Consider the following 20,195-nt stretch of genomic DNA (forward strand, 5'->3'; position numbering starts at 1 on the left):
TACGCTGCGTCGCCTCTCGAAGATCCCGTCTACGGAGGCGGTCCTGGTGGACCTGCTACCCTCGTCGGAGACGCTCGACTCCGGCACGCTCGAATCCTGGTAGTCCAGGGAGCCGCACTCGGGTAGGATCTGCTTCCTGCGTATCACCACCGGTGGTGGCAGCCGATTGGCTATCCTCGCAGCTGCGTCCAGCCTATCCTTCAACGCTATCCTCTCCTCCCCCGATGATCCCTGGGCCTGGGACTTGGACAGTTTTTCCTTGAACAGCTGAATTTTGACAGAGTTCAAGGTCACACCTCTGGAATCGCCTCGAATCCTCCGGCTACACAGGCGAGATATGGCAGACTTTTCTCTGCTTATTTCACTAAAGGGTACTTCGCTCTCCCTTTTACTCGATTATCGAACTTGCATCGCTATACCGAAACTATTCGGTGCTACAAGATTCTCGATCTCTGAAAGACTGCTTGGGTTTTCTTCCGAACCGTCGATTCTCTCCCGAGGATGACACAGGTACACTCTTTCCTTTCTTTGAACTCTCTACGTTTGTGCCTCCTTCTTCGAAAAAGGTCCAAATTGTCCGTTTGTGCTCGTTGATTATTGTGCCTCGAAACGTGATCTCTGTTAAAAATTTTACAGACTTGCGAAAAATATCCGTGGATCGCGCAAAGGTCGATCTCGCGGTAACTCAGAATAAAAAATTGTCTTCCTTTTGCGCGTATATATAAAAAATCACTCTTAGTCCTTTTTCACTGTTTGGTTCACCATATACAAGGATGAATGTGCTCGCGAACGAAACTCTTGTGCCGGCGTAAAAATGCAATCGGTATATAAAATGTAAAAGGGTCGTTGACTTAAACTTATATGTAATAAGGTCGAACGCCTCGATAAAGATCCGATATAGAATTAACAGCTTTAGCAATAATTAGTGGTATAATTATAGAGGTACGAGGTAATGGATGGAACACGTCGACAGTCTCAGTCGAGGAAAGCTAACTTTCTGAGTGTCAGTCTCGGTGAGGATTTTTATTACGATTTTTCCCACTCCGCTTCCTGTTTTCTTCTGTCTCCGCCGTTTCCCTCGCTGTGTTTCCTCTCCCCCACTATTCTCTCCTATTTACCCCCTCTCCAACTCCTCCCGGAATATCGTGGAAATATTACGTAACGCGCAAGTGCTGCGAGGGAGAAAACACGGATCTTTCGTGGTTCCTGTTAACCTTCTCTCGCTCTTTCTCCATAACAATAAGGAAAATTGCTGGTCCAGCGAAAAACTCGATTCCCTCCAGACACCACTCGAAACATCGCTCCTCTCCAAGCTTCGATCCTCTTCGGTCTTCCCTTTGGCACAAACTAATACTTTCAAAGGACTCTCTTTTCCGCATAAACGATTATTCCATGAAATAAAATCACGGATATCCTTAATTAATCGATTAATTAATAAACGTAGTGAGATTATGTACTTTAGGTACGTGAAGATGCAGGTAATCGTGGACGAGAATGAGGAGATTCGTCGGTACCTCGACCTCTCGACCTCCGAAGGTGCTTTCGTAAACTTTCAATGTATATATATATATATATATATAATTATCACACAGAGAGTCGTTAAAAGGACAAAAACACTCTTAAGAAAATGATATATATATATATATATATATATATATATATATCGGTGCGTTATACAGCAAGCTCACAACCGCGTCGAGTCCTCGTGGGACACAGGAAACAGTTGGTCATGGTATAAAAATGAAGCTCCTATCGCAGCATCGTCGAGGATATTCGTTGATCGTACAATTGCAAGTGTATCGCGAAGATCGAGGGCCACTGTGGTAGGGACCAAATGCTGCTCCGGGATTCTCCTAACAGCAGAATCGAACCACTCGTGCATAACGCAACACGTGAGAGACCTTCTCCAGCGAAGATTGATCTATTCGCTCGGTGGGACGGAAGGTGGTGCGACGCTGCTTCGGCGAGTCCATCTCGTCAAGGGGAACCATCGAAGAACGTTTATGCCACGTTAGAATCGATCGAGCGATTCGGCAGGACCGGGCCATGCTTCGAGGCCATCCTTCGGCCTCGCTCGATGCACTCTTCGCTCTTCTACGTCCTCCTCGAGAAACTACGCAAAGTCCTTGAAAAGATCGACGATCCAGCAACGAAGCAGGTCATAGGACCCCGCAGGATCGCCAGGATAACGAATCAACGAAGGTCCAGAAGATCCCACAGGACTCTCCCATCCTTTCCCGGTGCTCTCATCAGCAGCCGCGACCAGCGACAGCATTCGCCCAGAAACTGTTCCGGGACTTGTCCGGAACAGTCCAGGAGAGTTATCGAGTGGAATTAACGTGCGCTCGCCAGAAATTTCGTTGGCTTCGACTCTCTTCGGTCAGGTTCAAGCCTCGGGCAGTCCGCGTCGCACTCGCCAGAGAGACGGAGAAGAAACAGCCTCCTCTTTTACAGATTTATTTCTCTCTTAATCTGCTCTTCCGGAACATCCTCCTCCTTCTGGACTCGATCGGCTGGAAGTCTCCCGAAGGATCGTTCGATCCTCGAAGCGTTCGCGCGAATCCTCGTCGCTTTTCACTGTCGCTTCCACACACCGTCTCTCAGCCCTTCCTTCACCACGGACGATCGCGACGACGACGACGACGACCACGACCCACCTGTACTTACTTACGTTTATTGATTCGCTCGTGGTAGTGGGCGCGTGCGCATCATTCATAGCCGCGCACGCGCCCCTTTTGCGACAACACAGACTGCTGCATTCTCTCTTTCGATTACGTTTCTACCCTGGCTGGCATTCCTCCGAACCGACTCCTACCGAAACCACTCACGCATCGATGAAGCTCCCCTTTATCGCCACTTCCCCCAACGAGTAACGGCTCTTCGCTTGGATCAACTTGATCATTCGTCGAATACCTCGTGTATTGCAACTTTTCAGAAATTCCTTCCTCCTTTATGGGCTAAAAGTGGATATCTGTTTCTAGTCGAGGTATCCGTGTCGAAGGTCTTATTGTTAGGCGAAAAATGATGGAGGATTAATTGTTTTTTTTTTTTCCATGTATTTAATTTCTTTGGTCCATTCGACGACGCGAGGATGGATAAGATCCTGCGTTATGACCGTAAATCACTTGCTTTGTTGGCAGATATTACAGTGGTTGATAAAGCTTTCCAGGATATGTACAAAAAAAGGTGTTAAAATTGAGACCTTTTTTTAGTCACACGTCGACCTTAATTCGCTTTATTCCTTCAGAGTAGAAAGATAAAGTGAAAAACTGTTGGAAACTGGAAATATAATTTTATTTTCACGTTTTTAGCTCTTTTCATGCATTCGACGGTGCGAGATCCTGTGTTAATAATAAAGGAGTCTCGAAACGTTCGTGAATCACTTGCTTTGTCTGCTGATGTCAAAGTAGCTAAAAGCTTTTCAGGACAGGCGAAAAGATCTGTTAAAATAGACATTTTTCTTAATCGCGTCTCGCTTGAATGCAGTTTGTTCCTGTGCAATACGAAAATTGCCGAAGATCTAATTTCTGCGCAGTACGAAGATAAAGGGCGAATACTGATGGGGATGTAATTATAATTTCACGCCTTTAAATCTTTCGACTCGTTCGACGGAGGATGGCTGCACCTCGTCTTCAATTCAGTTTTTTCAGTCATAATGCAAAGATGAAACGAAAACTGCCGAAGGTACAATTACACTTTCGCGTCTTTGGCTCTTTTGATCCATTCGACGGTGGAAGCCAGAATAAACTTCTACATTACGTTCGTGACTCGGTCAGCCTGTTTACAAATGCCAGAATGGCTGAAAGCTCCCCGAGATATGCAAAAAAAAAACGCGTTAAAATAAAGATTTGCCAGCGGCGAGAGAAATGTCAACGAGTTAATAATTTGCAACTGAGAAAACAGAGCGATCGATGAAAAATAAAGGAGTAGCATCGACGAGAGAGTCAGGGATTCCTCTGGAATATTAAGCTGGGCAAAAGGTCACCACCAGAGTGGCGGTTAATTAAATTAAAGGAGAGTTTATCCTTCGCATGAAAAAATCAACAGAGTCTGTCTCTCTCTCTCTTCTTATATGTGACATATTTTCCAAATTACGTTCCAGCTACGTTTCGCCAAATGGCGAGAACTGTTCCCACACTCGGACTGCACGACAGAGTAACAATAAATCGCACAGGCTGCTGCTTCCAGAAGAAGCGAGTGGAGCCTATCAACGGTGTCCTGTATAAAGGAATTAAGTTTGATGGGTGAATGACCTTGAAAGAACGAGGTGGTACCGGAAGCAAATTCGACTATAAGAGTACGTGACAATGAAGGGAGCTAATAATATACCTCGAAGGTGGGGGTGGGTTGAATTTGTTAGCTCGGTATCTCACCTGCTCCGCGCGTGGTCTACACTTGTCATCCTGTTCCTTGGAGAGGTCCTCGACAAGGTCGTGCAGGAGTCTGATGTCCTGGGGGCTGGGGGTGTCGACCCTTCCAGCCCCCACACTCATAGCACTATGGGGCGCCAGTTCACGAGTCTCTATGATCTCTTCCTCCTGCACACTCCTGTCGCTGTCCTCGTCCAACCAGCCCTGGTCACTGCCAGTCACCCTTTCGTCGTCATCGCTCATTTAGGGCATCGGTGCAGGGCCACGATCCTAAATTCAACGTTTGCTCTCACCATCATCCTCTACACTCTACCTACACCACTACAAAATTCTCGTAAAAACGCATCGAGACTGATCCATAAACCAGCGAGTTCCTATCTCGTTGCTTCTTCAGGGTTTACCCCAACTGCAAAGTGTTGGTTCCATAATTGACTGGATCTTTGGAACAAAGTTGCTCCGTACTTTCCTTTAATACGTAGAAATATGTGGCAGTTTCGTTGGACGTTGTTCGTTTCTCGTACAATAGAGAACTAGATGGACTATTATTGTCAATAAATTGAGCAATGCGCACGGTTCACCAATTCTTCCCAGCACCTTTCACTTTCTATCCGTCACTGCATCATAGAATTGTGTCTTCATGGTGGATATTTTGGAAATGATCGCGATGCCAAACTGTTGGAGGCTCGAGCGTGAGTAAAAGGCAGTGCTTGGTGGAATCAATGAATCGTCGAGAGTTTCGCGATCAGCCACGACGCTCGGAGCAGTCGTAAATGCAAGGTAGAAGGAGGAGGTCTGGCTGGCGAATAATGCATCGGGTTGCTCGCACATTTGCGCGAGTAACAATGTCGCAACTGCGTTATCACTTGCATATGCGGACGCGGGAATTTCCAAGGACGGCAGTCATTGATCAGCGAGACCTTGGCAGAAACCGAGTGTGTCAACGCGAGGAACTCGATAAGCCGGTGGTATAAACCATAGCGACCCCCCTGTCAACCACATCCTTTCCTCAAGTACTGTTGGATCACACTGTGCACGCGCGTCTTCCTCAATAAATATTCCACGAGTTCGCAAAATGACGATCTCGGCTGGTACCAGCCGAGCATCGATCGGAACCGGAAATTCCTCGAAGCCGCATTTCTCGTGTGGCGAACGCCGTCCGATACGCAAAGTCCGAAGGAAATTATTCGGAATTAGACGAGGGAGGACACACGCTCTCCCTCGAGTTGGCTCGACCAATCCCGAAGAACCGCATCGACTTGACGACCTATCCTCTTTTCGTCCTCCACCTCCCCCCCCCCCCCCTCCTTCTTTTTGCTTCTGCAAATTTTTGGCAACTGGTCCCCGTTGATTTAGCACTGCAGGGACAATGGATGCATCGTAGGTGGATTTTTGGCAAGATTGCACACGTGTCCTCTGCAACCCCACCCCCTTTTTAACCTGTGCAACCACGTAACAAAGTCGCGGAAGCTGCAGGATCCACCGGTGGAGAACCGAGCCAAACTCGAGGATCCTAAAACCCACCTATACGATCATATGATTTTTCTACTCCGCGACCTCGATTTCTTCCCGCCAAAGACACGTGGCTATACATTCTGATCGATACAGGGCATTGTGCATTTCGACTGTTAATTCGATTACGCCAATTTGTCAAGTGACACGGAACCTTGGGGCCTCCGAAGCCTGCGAGCCTTGGCGTCGGCTTACAACGTGTCCAGTGGTTTCCTTCTTTCGCGCTCGATCGCCACTGCCACCGCGCGTCTCTCAGGACTCTCGCGCGTTATATTCCCTCTCTCCGAACAAAGATACACACATTCGAGAAAACTGATTTAACCAAACGACCTTGCAACGCACGGAGAAACGAGGAAGTCTGCAAAAACTTGATTTTTCTGTTCACCGAACAGGAAACTCCAATTGTCACTTTCATCGGAGTGGATCAATTGATCGTAATGCAATTAGCATGGGTGCATTGAACGTCCGTCGGATTCATTGATTGATTTCAAGTGCAGCCTTAAGCTTGAATCAACGGTAAAGTCACTGTTGAATCGACTAAAACCGCTGTTGAGCAAAACCCGTTCTGATATGCTTTGCTTACTGATTGGATTGCGACACTTGTCACTGTGTGTTTACCTAGTATACAAGGACGTATGTGTGTGTACATATATAGGAGCACGCTCTCGCGCCCTATCAAATTCGGTGCAAGCAGCTGGGGAGGAAAGGAGAAGCTCGAGTGGCTCAGGGAATCAACGGTAGGCGCGAACACTTTGGCAAGGATCGATCATGTTTTTGGCCATTCACCCGCCATTCGGAGGTCCTTCCCCCAGGCTTATCTCAGGGTCAGAGTCCTCGAGTTTTCGCGCATTTCAGACGAGGCTGCGTCGCGGCCGGGGCACCAAAACTCGCAGCTCGTTAAAAGCATCGATCGAAACTCGCACATCGGCCACTTGAAACGATTCCTTCAGCTGTCCCGAAACCTCAAAGACAAACGCTCCTCCGTTGTAAGGCATCCTAGACGGAAATAGGTTTGTAGTACAGCGCCAGTAAACTCTCCGATGAACAGACGTAGCTCGCTGCTTGGCAGTGCTAATACGTGCTCTGCCATTTATACATCATCACCACCTTTTTCCCCCTTTTATTCTTCTTTTCCTTCGACTCGTGCATCCTCTTCTTCGGGCCTCCTCGATTGGAGAACAATGGACTTCTCGAGGAGTGGGAGGGATGCCTCTTTAATTTCGACAATTTTTCTTTCCACGATTCAGAGAGTGGAGCGTTCCATTGCACTTGCGACCACATTCGAGGTTTTTTCTCAATTTGAGTGATTGGAAAATGTGTGTGTGTGTGTGTGTGTGTATGGCCTCTTCCCGGGGACGATGTGGACGGAGTGTGACAGGGACGTAGCCCGAGCCGCCCGAACTCCACGGCAAATACTGCGACACTGACTGCTGCGCCGTCCAGCGATCATTTTCCGAACTCACCCGAGACACCCCCCCCCCCTCCCCCTCCACTACTAAGCACTTTTCACACACGCTTCTTCCACTCGTACTCTTCCCTCCTCCTCCTCCTCCTCCTCCTCCACCTTCTCTTCGCGCCTTTCTTCTTCTTCTGCTTCTGCTTCGTGCATTTTTATAGCGATCCACTCGGTAGAGTTTAGGCTGGCCTTGTGCCAATCGAAACCACTTCCGATGCCCTGCCCTTCCACTCTGACCCTCCACCTTACGCTCTTAAGCATCCTTGTACTTGTCACGTACCTTAACAGATAGCTTTAGGAAGCTCGTTAACCATGGAATAAAGCAACCCCTTTGACCACGCGAATCCTCCAATCAATTCAATTTTCACGAAAACCTGCACGTAACGTTAAATCAAAGCAAAGAATTTTTTCTAGCTTGCCAAGTATAACCGATAGTAAATATTTCATGCGCGAGTTTGCTCGAACACTGGTATTATTAATTACGGAGAACGGAAAAGGTCGGTTGGCTGTAGAAATTTATTACTTCGAGGGGGGAGTAGTCGTGGGGAACCGTGAGGGAGCGTCTATAAACGTTCACGAAACTTTCCAGATTTTAACGAGTTTGGTGTAAGAAACTTTCGCCAAGATTTTCAGTTCTCCTCGTATTAACTCTACCCAGAGATTCCGTTTATACATTCTTCGTAAGTTGCCACGTGGACTTGGTACAGGAGATTTACCGAACGGGTTTTTACACTACTTTTTATCATTATTTGACGCTTGTACGGTAGATGTAGGTCAAGAAGACCCGAATGTTAATTTGACAATTTACTAATATCACTCTTATTATACATAATACCTTTTCTTTTGGAATTTTGTACGAGTATTTAAAATTGAGTACTCGTTTAAAAGTCTATCCTAATGAGTGTTTTTTTAGGTTTTGAAGAGTACTAGAGAATTTTTTTTGCGACAGCCACATTGTCCAAGGGTTCAGCTTTACCGAGAAAGCGTGCCACGTAAGGGCTGGTAAGAGCTTGTTTGGTTTGAAATGGAGATTTATTTGTTCAACGCGAGAGAGAGCCTACAAATTTTTGCTGTAAAAAGTGACGAGGTTAAACTCTCGTCGAGCAACGCATTCTCGAGTTCTCTCATAGTGAAAAGAAGAAAGCAAATCCAGAGAGAGAGAGAGAGAGAGAGAGAGAGAGAGAGAGAGAGAGTTTGCGTAACCCAATCGATATTTGAACTTTGACGATATTTCAGCACGTAAATAAGTCGTTGACACGTTTCGGTGATCTACTTGTCAATTTTTAATAACCACTCGTGTTGGATCCTTCGGCAAATATTTTTAAAGTCCTGTCAATGTGTGTTATCATGGAGAATATCTTGACGCATCGATTGGTGAAATTTATGAGAGCTGAATGAACGCGTCTGATTATTTCAATGTTATTCCACTGGGGGATTCCCCACTCCTTCGGTTGACTCCCACTACTTGGAATTGCGGCAAAATCTAATTGGCGCCAGTCAGGGACAAGCAAAACTTGTACAGTGGTTTTCTCGCGTGCAACTCGTCGGTCTTGGCAATGCTCCTCTCGTTGTCTTCGTAAAAACAACTATATACTAGAATGTAGGAGTAGAAAACAATGATAAAGCAGACATTTGGATCGCGAGCATTCCTATATCATCGTGTTATTGTTAGCACGTTTTAAATAAATAAACCAACGTTGAAAGTTTAGCAGGAATGAACCAATAAGGCTATCCTCGTGTCTCCGAGCAAAACTTATAATACGTCAGACATGTGGACTGTTAGTATTCTTGCTTCATCTCGTATTAATGTCAGCACGTTTTAAATAAATAAACGAATGTTGAAATTTTAACAGGAATGAAACAATAAGGCTGCTTTCGTGCCTTGGCTCGAAGGTGCCTCCAAGCATAACTTTTACAAGCACACAGAGTATGGTAAGATAATTATTCCGCGTCCTTCGGCCAACTTCCAAGGTGCTCCAAACAAGAACAATTTTTAATTTCCATTCGATCACTGTTCTTACCTCGAAGCTGAACGAAACAGACTTTTAATCCAGCGGCTTATACCACCATTCAATTTTCCCAATCGAATCGGAGGCTCTTATTCGTCGAGAGGACGTTAAAGGGGATAAGGTCCGGGACAAGTCAGACATGGCTAAGCAACACAATGTCTCCCCCTACACTTACCTGCGCTACTTTCTCCCCCATATTCGGCGTGTGCATCGCGCCTTGAAAATATTTCGCCGAGCCGTTGTCTTGGAGTGAAAACTGAAACATCGGTGATTTATAAATTGTGGATAAATAAATCAATCGGTTGGAGCGATAAATATAAATAATACTCGATCCTACCTTGTGTTTTACGGAATCTGGTCCCATTTGACTGAGCGACGGCGATTTTCGGTCCCTGGACGTCCGCCATTTTTGCAGGTCACTCTCGGAAGCGACCCCAGGAAATATTTTAGAGTGTTTCGTGGCTAGAAAATAGACAGTCGTATATTGTCACCCTGTACGGATAGATTCATTCAATTTTTTGTTATCGCGCTAAGCTATCGATGAAATACAGGCTCGTATTTTGAAGATGGAAATTTCGAGAAACTATTATAGATACAGAGAGAGAGAGAGAGAGAGAGAGAGAGAGAGAGAGAGAGAGAGATTTTCCTATCTATGAGACGATGAACAATTATGTTTTAGCGTCTCTCTAAAATCTAATCTATTTTACGACGAGGCGAGTCTGACACGATTACGCACTCGTACTACTTTAGTATATCATACATTCTCATTGAGAGTTTAAAACTTAAAAAAAAAAAAAAGAAAAAAGGCTTAAGAGAAAGAAAGGAGGAAAAAAACCGAGCCTATATCTCAATCTAGAGAAAGCATCATCATTGTGTCAATAATTAATTAGTTAATCGGCACTATAAGCTGCATACCTGCGAAAAAAAAAAGAGTTTTAATACTTGGATAAAATTTCGTCGAGAAAGAGAGAGAGAGAGAGAGAGAGAGAGAGCGAAAGAGAAAGAGAGATAAGAATGGATAATCGCTACTTTATTAATCATGTAGTATATATAGCAGATATCTCGATGAATTTCGATGCTTTGTACAATGAGTCAAACTGATCTTTACAAATGTTACGTGATTGAATTATTATTATTTATATATGTGTTCTAGAGAGAAATAGAAGCCGTGAGAGTTTCAGCCATTCTGACCCAATTGTGATAAGCGTTTATCTGATTTATCCTCGGTCAGCAACTTTAATCGAATAATGAAAAATACCAGAGAGAGAGAGAGAGAAAGAGAAGATTAAAGATATGTTATAATTGGTTTATTTTGTTATTTCTTTTTTGGCACGTGGCTGACCGAGCTCTACTCGTGTGTTCTGCTTAGTTTTGGTAAGTCTGCATCACACGACACGTGGCGTTTCTCCAAGTTAGGTTGATGTAGTATAAGTAGAGTTATATAAGTAGTGGGTGGAGAGGAGGGAGTGTGAAAAAGAGAGAAAAATATATATATATATATAGGGAGAGAGAGAGAGAGAGAGAGAGAGAGAGAGAGAGAGAGAGAGTGTATGTAAGCTCAGTCGGACAAGAGAGAGTAGTATAAGTAGGTATACAGTTGTTATCATCTCGACGAAAACTCTCATGACAAAAACAGAAAAAAGCGCCGCAAGCTTGGTAAGTTAAGTTGATAGAAAGGGGTGCAAACTCGCCGACGTACGGTCGGTAAAGAAGAGAAGCCTCGGGGGCTACTCCTCCCTGTTTTACCTTCGGTGAGGTTATCGACTGTCGCTGGCCGTCGCTCGAGGGTGATTTGTTCGCTCCCTCGGCCCGCTACTAAAATAGTTTTTTCAGCTTTCACTATGTGCTTTTTATATATATATATATATATATGTGTGTGTGAGTATTCGTTGGTCGCAGCACCTCAAAGGGCGCTCGACCTGGTTCCAGGGGAGAGGGGGTGGGGGAGGGCAGGAAGCACTGCCGATCGATGAAAAAACTCGAAATTCTAGACTGGACATACACTACTACACACTCGATACCTAATCACTGCCATTGGCGCTCACTCGCGCCGGATTTCCGTCCATCGACATTTTTATCGTTCGACAGCTTCGATTTGGCCCTACTCAACAATCTCGCCAGTATCTTTCGTCGACCAGTGCTCTTCCCTCATACAAATCAACTATTCTTTTTCTTTTTTTTTTCAAGGGATTAAATACTAATTTATTTTTTTTTACTTTTACTACAATCTAGATAAATACGGCATGGATATTGTCTGTCACTGTAACCTTTCGAGGTATACAAACTACTTCGGCACGGAAGGACAGGTCGATCTACAAGGCTTTTTTGTCAACATAAAAAGCTGCACGCCATTTTGCTATCAATTATCAATTCTTAATCACTCATTCTCCAAATAGATTATTAACCAGAGTCCTGTCATCCGTATCAACGTTTAAAATTGTGCTGTCAGTGGGATATCCCTGATATAGCACTTGATTTTCAGGGGACATCCTCGGCATGTGCACTGCACGTGTGGATATCCTCGGAGCGTTCTAAGGATGTCCTGAGGATATTCGTGCTATTGGGGATAGCGGTAATAGAAGATTTCTAGGTATTTTTACAGGAATTTCTCGAAATATCGATCGAGACTCTCATGGTGGACAGGGAGTTACTGCGACACAGGCAAACGTTGACGATCAACAAATAAGATACAAGATAACAGACAAGGCTCGAAACAGAGAGAGAGAGAGAGAAATAGATAGAGACATATAGATATATAGATAGATAGAGAGGTAGTAGTACGAGTTTTGGTCGCTTTTGCAGCAGGCATGGTGTCAGAAACGTTCCAGAAACGTGGCAATCCGTCGATTGGATTCCTGGAACGTTTTTGACACGAAACGTGCTACCCTGCGACACCAATTGGGTGTAGAACAGTAATGGGAGGGAATACGGGGGGCGAAGAAGGGGGGTTGGTAGAAAATAGGTCGAGATTTACTCACAGACGCTACAAGTGAGGCTGCGACACGGGGTCCTCGAACCTTCGGGCTTCACCGCCCTTCTGGAAATGGCGTCCAGACTCGCCGCGTGGGACACGCTTCGGGACGGACCTTCAGCAGCGCCCCCCGACGAAGAGTTTGGACCATCCCAGATTCCCGACTTTTGAGAGACCTGCGAAATAAAAGAAAACCACAGGGTTCGATAACCTCGCTACTGCACGTTATCGATCATCCTTCCTCCCATCTATAAAACAAACCTCCACGCGCGAGCCGAACTTTGGTCAATAACGATAAATCTCTGCGAACACGCGAATGTTTTCCGAAAATGAAAAAATAAAGGAAGGTATACGCGCGTCTTGAACTCTAAGAGCTTATCGCTATCGATCGAAATAACTCCCCCCCCCCCCCCCCCTCTCCCAGCGAAACAAATCCCAGCTATCATGAATATCTCAAATTTCAATTCCACTCGCGATTTTCGAAGCTCCGATTGCGAATCGATGGTGCTTTGTTTAAAATTGCACGGACGATAAAACGGAGATATATAGGCGCTAGTGGCAAAGCTAATTCGCAATAAATATCTCACGGGCCTTGCATAATGCAGTAACGGCGGCGCGGAGTCATTTTTCCATGGAGACTTTTGCCAGTGTACCAGAGAGAGAGAGAGAGAGAGAGAGAGAGAGAGAGAGAGAGAGAGAGAGAGGGCTTCCTTGGTAAAATTACTAGCGACCGAGGAATTCCGGACACGTTCGGTTTATTAGCCGAGTTCGAACGACATGTACGCGAGGTAAAATTTTGGCCAAATGCCTCGAGCGGGAATACTCCTAGGTTCCTCGGCTCCTCGGCTCCTTTCGAAAATGTCCCGAACGCTGTTACTCTGCTTACGTCACTGACTCCCTCGGGACTGGCGATCGGAGCCGTGTTCCCGTGCTGGACGTTCGCCGCACCATTGCTGCCTCCAACCGCGGTTGCCGGTAGACTCGGCGGCGGAGGCGTTCCGGTCCTCCCAGGACCCCAGGACTCCATCATCGTCGGTGAACCGCATGTTAACGGGCTGCAACACACACACACACACAAGAGAAACGTGCCAAAATTATTCCTTTCTTGTATGGTCTCGCGCGCTCTACCGCCTTCGAAAGTCAGCCTAACTTGACCTTATATATATATATATATATATATATATCGATCGCGGTGCACAGCGGCCGATTGGCGGATTTCTGTATATCGCCGAGTCGGGGAATCACACGGAGCCTCGGTTGTGAAATTCAACTTTCCACGCTGAGGATTCCTGGCAGGATCGAGAAAAACGAAGCTACGCGAGTTGGGAAGAGAAAATTACGTTCTCTCGCGAAGACTTTTTATTGGTGACGCTAGGAAAAAGAGCGAGTGATAAAAATAGACGCTGGCGTGCGTGTGTGCGGGGGGATCCGAAGGATGGCGCTGGCGTCGTGTCTCGAACAACTCGACGCGCCGCCACATTGTATACACTAGCGGGGAGCGCGTCGCGCGGCCAATCGCATAAATCGGCCAAGATTATGGGAATGGTCGATATAGGTACTATACACGTTGCACGATACGGAACAACGGCACACGGACGGAGGTCGGACCTCGGCAACGCAAAGTGTGTCAGTGTTAGGTCATTCCGAGCAATCGATGCATAGGCTAAGCCTACCGCACGATAGACCATCGCTGGAGTGTTGTTGCAGGCGTCCGGAGTGCACGCGTGCGAAACAACGGTGTAAACAAAAGGACTCTTTGTGTTCGTAACCTCCGATCGGTGGCCCTGCACCTCGGCGTGCCATGCTTTTACCCAAAAACTCGCGCGTATTCAAGGTCCTGGTTGCTGCCAGGGTAGAAGGATTTATGCAGGAGGAATTCGTCGAGTTTACATAGGAGTATGGAAGTGTAGTAATCGATGCATAGGCTGAGTCTATACCTTACGATAGAACAACATCAGAGTGTTGCAGGGTCCAAGGTTCACGCGTGAAAAACAACAATGTAAACAAAAGAACTTTTTGTTTTCTTAACCTCCGATCGGTAGCCCTGCACTTCGTCATGTTATTCTTTTACCCAAAAAAAAAAACTCGCGTATTCAAGGTCCTAGTTGCTGCCATGGTAGAAGGATTTATACAGGAGGAATTCCTCGAGTTTACACAGCAGTAGTTTGGGTATTGGCTGCGGTGGTGGGGAACGGGCGATTCGCGCGAGCGCCTCCCTCGGTTAATCCCGAAGAAAACTTGCTGACGCGAGAGCGGAAATCGCTGCCAAGCCTCTGGAAAAATCTCCTAATGGGAGCTGCAAGGAGGGGGGAGGGAGACTCTTTGCTCGAGCCATTCGGCAAAACTGTGCCGCCCCTGATCTTTCTCGAGATGAGAAAGACACGTATTCTCGCGATACGAGAAAGATGGCAGAGAATTTCGTTTGGAACGGATCCAACACTCGCCGTGCACGTGAAATGCTGACACACACCTATATAGGAGTGGAAGGGGAAGCTCTTCTCGAGAAACGTACAATACTCACAATGAGAAACTACAATTTCTCTCGAGCATTCCGCAAAGATGTACCCTCCCCCCCCCCCCCCCTCCTTTCGACCATTTTACAAACCGGTCATTTACATGCCGAAGCAACTGGGTCAAGACCATAATTTCCCCAAATTTACCTCGATATCGATTTACCAAGCGGTAATCTCGTAATGGGCCAAAGTATCTGGTCAACCGTGATTAGATCAGGAGGTTACGGAGCTAAAACGCTTCCTCGTTCGCGTACAACGCCAATCCCCCCCCAACATGACTTTCCAGGGCAAAAATCAAAGCGCAAAGTCTTTCCAAAGTGAGTCAACCATAACCACAAAGTTTTGCTTTGGCAAAACTGTGCGGATCGATGGAGAGGGAGAGGATAGCGCAGGAAACTGGCATTGACATTTGTCATCACGTGACACCTACGTGAAAATGGGCAATGCTTGCGCGGTTCGCAAACACACACAATACACGTACGTACGTGTATATCGTTTGTCCTTACAACGGAAAAAATGCAAAAGAATAATCGTTTGTTTAATAATGCAAATTTTATTCCATATATTATACAGCATACGTATAGTAAATGTGTACGTGGAAGGTAGAAAGCAGCCCTTGTCCCATAATTGAACCGCTGACACGCTTTTCTCCGACTATATCCTTGTCTCTCGATATTTTTAAACTTTGGATACACGATTGACCAGCGGAATGATTTATCGAAATTCGCCGCGAGCGAGCAGCCCTGACATCGATATCGCGCTCCATCGACCGAATTCATAATACAAACACACACTCCTCTAATACACAAGGCTGCTTGCCAATTTCCGGAAGCGAAGCTCGATAATTAAGGGAGAATAAATTTCTCGTCGAGGCAAGGAGCTCGAGTGCTCGCGATGGTAAATCCCCCAAAGCGCCGCACGCTCCCTTCCTCCTCGCCCGCACCACCTTACACATACCCTTGACTCGCGATTCTCTCCGCAGGATGTGCAATTTTTCCTTTGCCCCGAACTCAATTAGCTTTATCGCTGCGATCTCTCCGACGGATCGCGAAACTTGAAATTTCATGCAATTTCATGGTCAGGTGCACGCTTACTTTACGGCCGAGATCACGTATCGCTGCCGTGACACGATGCATCGATAAGAGCTCGTTTTTCAAGCCACGTCGAACGTGCTCGCGTGATTCCACCGACCTTGAAACAAGAGTTGCGACAAAGAGAGGGAGATGGACGACACTCGGCGCGAATCAACGCTGGAAGGAACGAGCGAACCCTCGTGTTAGGTGAGACTCGGGCAAACAGCGTCTTCCGGTTGCTGCGTCCTTTTCGAAAACGTCCTCGAGGAACTATCGCGTTACCGCGACGAGTATATATATATATGCAGGACGGTGGGGTGGTGGCCTTGTCGCCGACGCGTCTCTCAAAGGACGCGCCGAGCCTGAATAGGTAAAAAAATAGAAAAAAAAAGTTTGACTGGTTTAAAAAACCGCTGCCGCCGGCACTGACCTTTTCCAGCAGTCGATTCGCCCATGAAGGTTTGGCGTGCTTGAAAAGTTCACCGAACGAAGCATCAGTCACTGTCAATATTCAAACCAGCCCCATCCGCTTTCCCGAATTTGCCTGGCCGAAACGTTTTATCATCCCTGAACGATTCACTCGTTATATATACTAATCGTCCATTTCAACCAGAAGAAAATTCCTCCGAAAAATACTCGTAAAATTATATATATATATATATATATATGTATATATAAAGTTGAGTCTCCGCACTGACGGAAGATCATGCACCGGTTATAACCCTGATGGACATCTGCGACTTTATGGAATATTTCATGAAGAGTCGCTCGCGTGACACTTGGGCAACTGTTAAGCCGATAGAAGACCTGGCACCGTCATAGTTTCTCCTCGATAAAGAGACGAGTTTGTCGATTCTTCTGCCAGAAGCATTTTATGGTCACGCATGCCTGTTGACACTTGGCACAGATAAGATCCTCCGCACACACACACACACACAACTAGTTTATCTCTCGGATATCTCTGCAGAAAAGCTCGGTTACCTTCGACCGTCCTCAAACTCGTACCCCACACTGATGTATACATATATATACGATAATTCTGTCGAATATCTCGACAGACCATGGACGCCTGAAAAAAATGAAATCCCTACTCTCAAGGTCCAAGAGTTTAGAAAGTCGAAGAAATAATTGGACGCCAAAGAGCATAACGAGGAATGATCGTCCTTCAAGGTTAAAGTTATAACTGCGGCGGCCCAACTGTGCGGTTATTCGTGTTTAGCGGTGTTACGGTTGGCACTGCCTTAATGCCAGTTGCGTGCGGATCAGCAGTGCAGGTTAGGTCGCTGCTTCCTCGTCGCCTTGAAACGCGACGGTTTTGGACACACGTTCGCCGCAATGTCACTCCGTTCCGCATGGTACCACATTTCCGACAGTCGCTTTTCCCAGGAAAAATCTTCATTTTCCATATATATATATATACGTGGCGCAGCAACCTCGCACAGTTGTACATACGATAAAGGCTCGAATCCCTGTACAGCTCTTACCGATGATGCTCGTCCGGAATTGGGTTAACGACGACGTCGACGAGGTTCGACTGGCCCGATTCGCAAGAACGAACATCATCTTCGATGTATCTCTGAGCTACACGAGGAAAACAGCGTTGGAGCAAAAAGTCGTTTTCTCGCGAAAGCGCAAGCAGCTGTGCAGCCAGCGGTGGCAGGTGGTATTCATCGGGATCTTGTCGAAAACATATTTTGGCCACGAGCTGACGACGGAGGCTCGCGGTAAACAAGCTGTATACCTGTCCGCGCAACGGGCATGGAAAAATGGCGCAATAACTTGGCCGAGATAAATCGTTCTCTTAACCCAGTCGGATCAAAAACGCAGTTTTTCACTTGTTAGGGGGATAAACGATTTGTAATTTGTCGCAATCTGATGGAAGCGAGGATTGGAAGGTGAAGTATATATATATGTATTAACACACACTGGCCGTCGCGTTGCTCGCGACTTCTTGGCAGCGTGCGGAGCAAACGATAAAACGCCAAGGTCATTCGGAAAATGTCTGACTAATGACGATCACTTTCCACTGAATCGCTAGAAACAACGACGGAAACATTTCGTAAAGTCCAATTACTCGCATGGAAGCTTCGACCCTGCACTTTTAAATTTTACTTTCGAACGTTGTGTTTCTGATTTTATCTTATATATATATATATATATAGAGAGGGGGGAGGGGGGATTAATTGTGTTCACTTTGTGAAGGACTTACCAATTTTCCGAGGCGTCCTCGTCAAGAATGGTCCCGTCGGCGAGTCGATGGGTCAGGCTCGCGCTGGTCCTTGGTCTGTTCCTCACTCTCGGAGGTCCCACCACTCCGGTCCTGGACAGTCCAGCTCGAAAAGACGCCCTTGCCCTGTCGACTGCTCGAGTCAACGTCATTGAATCAAATTAGTCACTCTGTTAGTATTGGGGGATGAAAAAAAATCTGACGAGTAGCGAGCGATGGAAAAATGAGCGAATTGGTCGTCGCGAAATTTGCAATTTTACTACTTAAATTTCCTAGAAACTGCTCCTGTTATCCTTATATACAGGTGAGGTGAAAAAAATATCGTTTAAAGAAAACCTCGGCGAAATATTCGAGAATTTTCCAGCTCGCGCGAGATATTCTATCCTTGGCAAACGGAAAATTTGCGTGGTGAGATTCACAGGAACGTCGCGTCGCGTCGCTTCTTGATAATTGGCCAAGTTTAAGTCATTGAACTTCGCAAAAATATAATGACCGTGCCGAAATTTTAATAGCACCGCTTGCAAAATTCCTCGGAGACTGTTGGTCGAATTCGCTAGAATTCCACGCTCCACGTGGAGGATTATTTCTACCGCGACGAGCGAATTCAAAGTATAGAACGAGTGAAACGAATTTTAAACTAGATACAAGTGAAAAAGGTCAACGATAAGTGCGACTAGATTCTATTCTTGTATCAGTGGAAGAAAGGGGGGCATCGGAGCAAAGCTGACGTTTCATCGGCACTGTGCAGTGATCGCGAGGATCTAAGGATTAAGCAGCGTCGAGTCGAGTCCAGTTTTTTCCATTGGATTTTCTAGTCATCGACGTTCCCAGTGGCCGACAGTAATCCCCTTCCTAAGTGGTGTTAAGCCGATGCGACGGACGATCGCTCGCTCGCGGTTGATCGTTAATCGACGTAAATTCATTAAAGAGCCTCGATCGACGAGATAAACCCTTTCCTATATATATATATATATATGTACGATAGGCGTTGGATACTCGGTCCAATGTTATTATTCCACGAAACAGTCGTTATTGGAACGAGGCACGAGCGCATTGGTCGTACAAAAGCGAAGGGGGGGGGGGGGGGGGGGAGGGTGCGAAACTGGCAAACTACGTCCATTATAGGACATAAGTAGAGAAGGTATATCTTGTGCCAGACAGAAGCATCGCGACCTCCTCGTCATTATTTCGCGTGCTGATTGGCGAAACGGCATCCGCATAATGAGGCGAGACCCTTCGGAAAATATGTGCAAATGGTCGCCGCAGAGGCGATTCTCAGGCGCGGAGATCGTTTTATATCTGGCGAAACTATTTTTGGAGGTCTCCGCAGAGTCGGTGGACGTGTGTGTGCGGCGCGCCTAACGCCTAACCCTGACCCGATAATAAATGCTATGCCCCCGATGAGGAAGCTATAGCCGCGTGTACCGTGATAATCTTTCTATACTGTTGGACACCCCCACCATCGACCCGCAAAGCTCTCTCTCTCTCTCTCTCTCTCTCTCTCTCTCTCACACGCACTTTACGACCTCCAATCCCTGATTTATCGCCCTCTTTTATTTCCTCATACCCGTATTTCATCCGTCACTCGTTTAACGCCCGTTCGACTATCCGTAATTTATACCTGGGACAACGACAATCTCACCTTTTCTACTTAACAAGTGGTATTAGTCAATAAACGATCGGACCTATTGTTACATCGTCGAAATTGGCTCGTTCGTTAGTGGAGTTATCTCGGTGGGAGAGAGAGGAGGTGGGGGGGGGGGGGGGGGGGAATGAAACGAGATTAATGGGAATGCAATCGAGTGGCTGAAAGACTTACAGCGAGTTACGAGTCTGTTGTTGTCCTGGCTCGGTGGTGGAATCGCGGGTTGCGGGGGTGGTTGGGAGCTGAGGTCCTCGAAGTTTATGATTTGCAGGCAAATATCGTCCACCTCGCTCCTTATCAAGGCTATCACCTCGCTGCAGAGGAACTTGGTTCCTGGGGAAGAAAAATTTATTGGATTATCGCCAAGTAGTTAAAACCCGCCTGTCGTCGGACGTGATACTGAAACCTATACGATAATGTTA

The 20,195-nt window shown here is 46.4% G+C and overlaps 1 protein-coding gene across 1 annotated transcript; it reads right to left on the reverse strand.

Moving 5' to 3' along the window:
* Positions 1-253: 253 nt before the first annotated feature.
* LOC136785516 (uncharacterized) lies at positions 254-20,106 on the reverse strand (the record flags this gene model as incomplete). The annotated part of the gene is made up of 8 exons (XM_066746566.1): positions 254-618; positions 9,520-9,600; positions 9,682-9,806; positions 11,091-11,159; positions 12,323-12,491; positions 13,202-13,370; positions 18,111-18,261; positions 19,948-20,106. Coding segments are annotated over 8 exons (947 nt in total), but the record flags the coding sequence as incomplete, so codon positions are not given.
* Between the last annotated feature and the right edge of the window lie 89 nt (positions 20,107-20,195).

The sequence above is a fragment of the Prorops nasuta genome, unplaced genomic scaffold (assembly GCF_024137725.1).
Source record: "Prorops nasuta isolate Cenicafe-Biocafe unplaced genomic scaffold, Cenicafe_Pnas_1.2 PNAS00448, whole genome shotgun sequence".
In the NCBI taxonomy this organism is placed as follows: domain Eukaryota; kingdom Metazoa; phylum Arthropoda; class Insecta; order Hymenoptera; family Bethylidae; genus Prorops; species Prorops nasuta.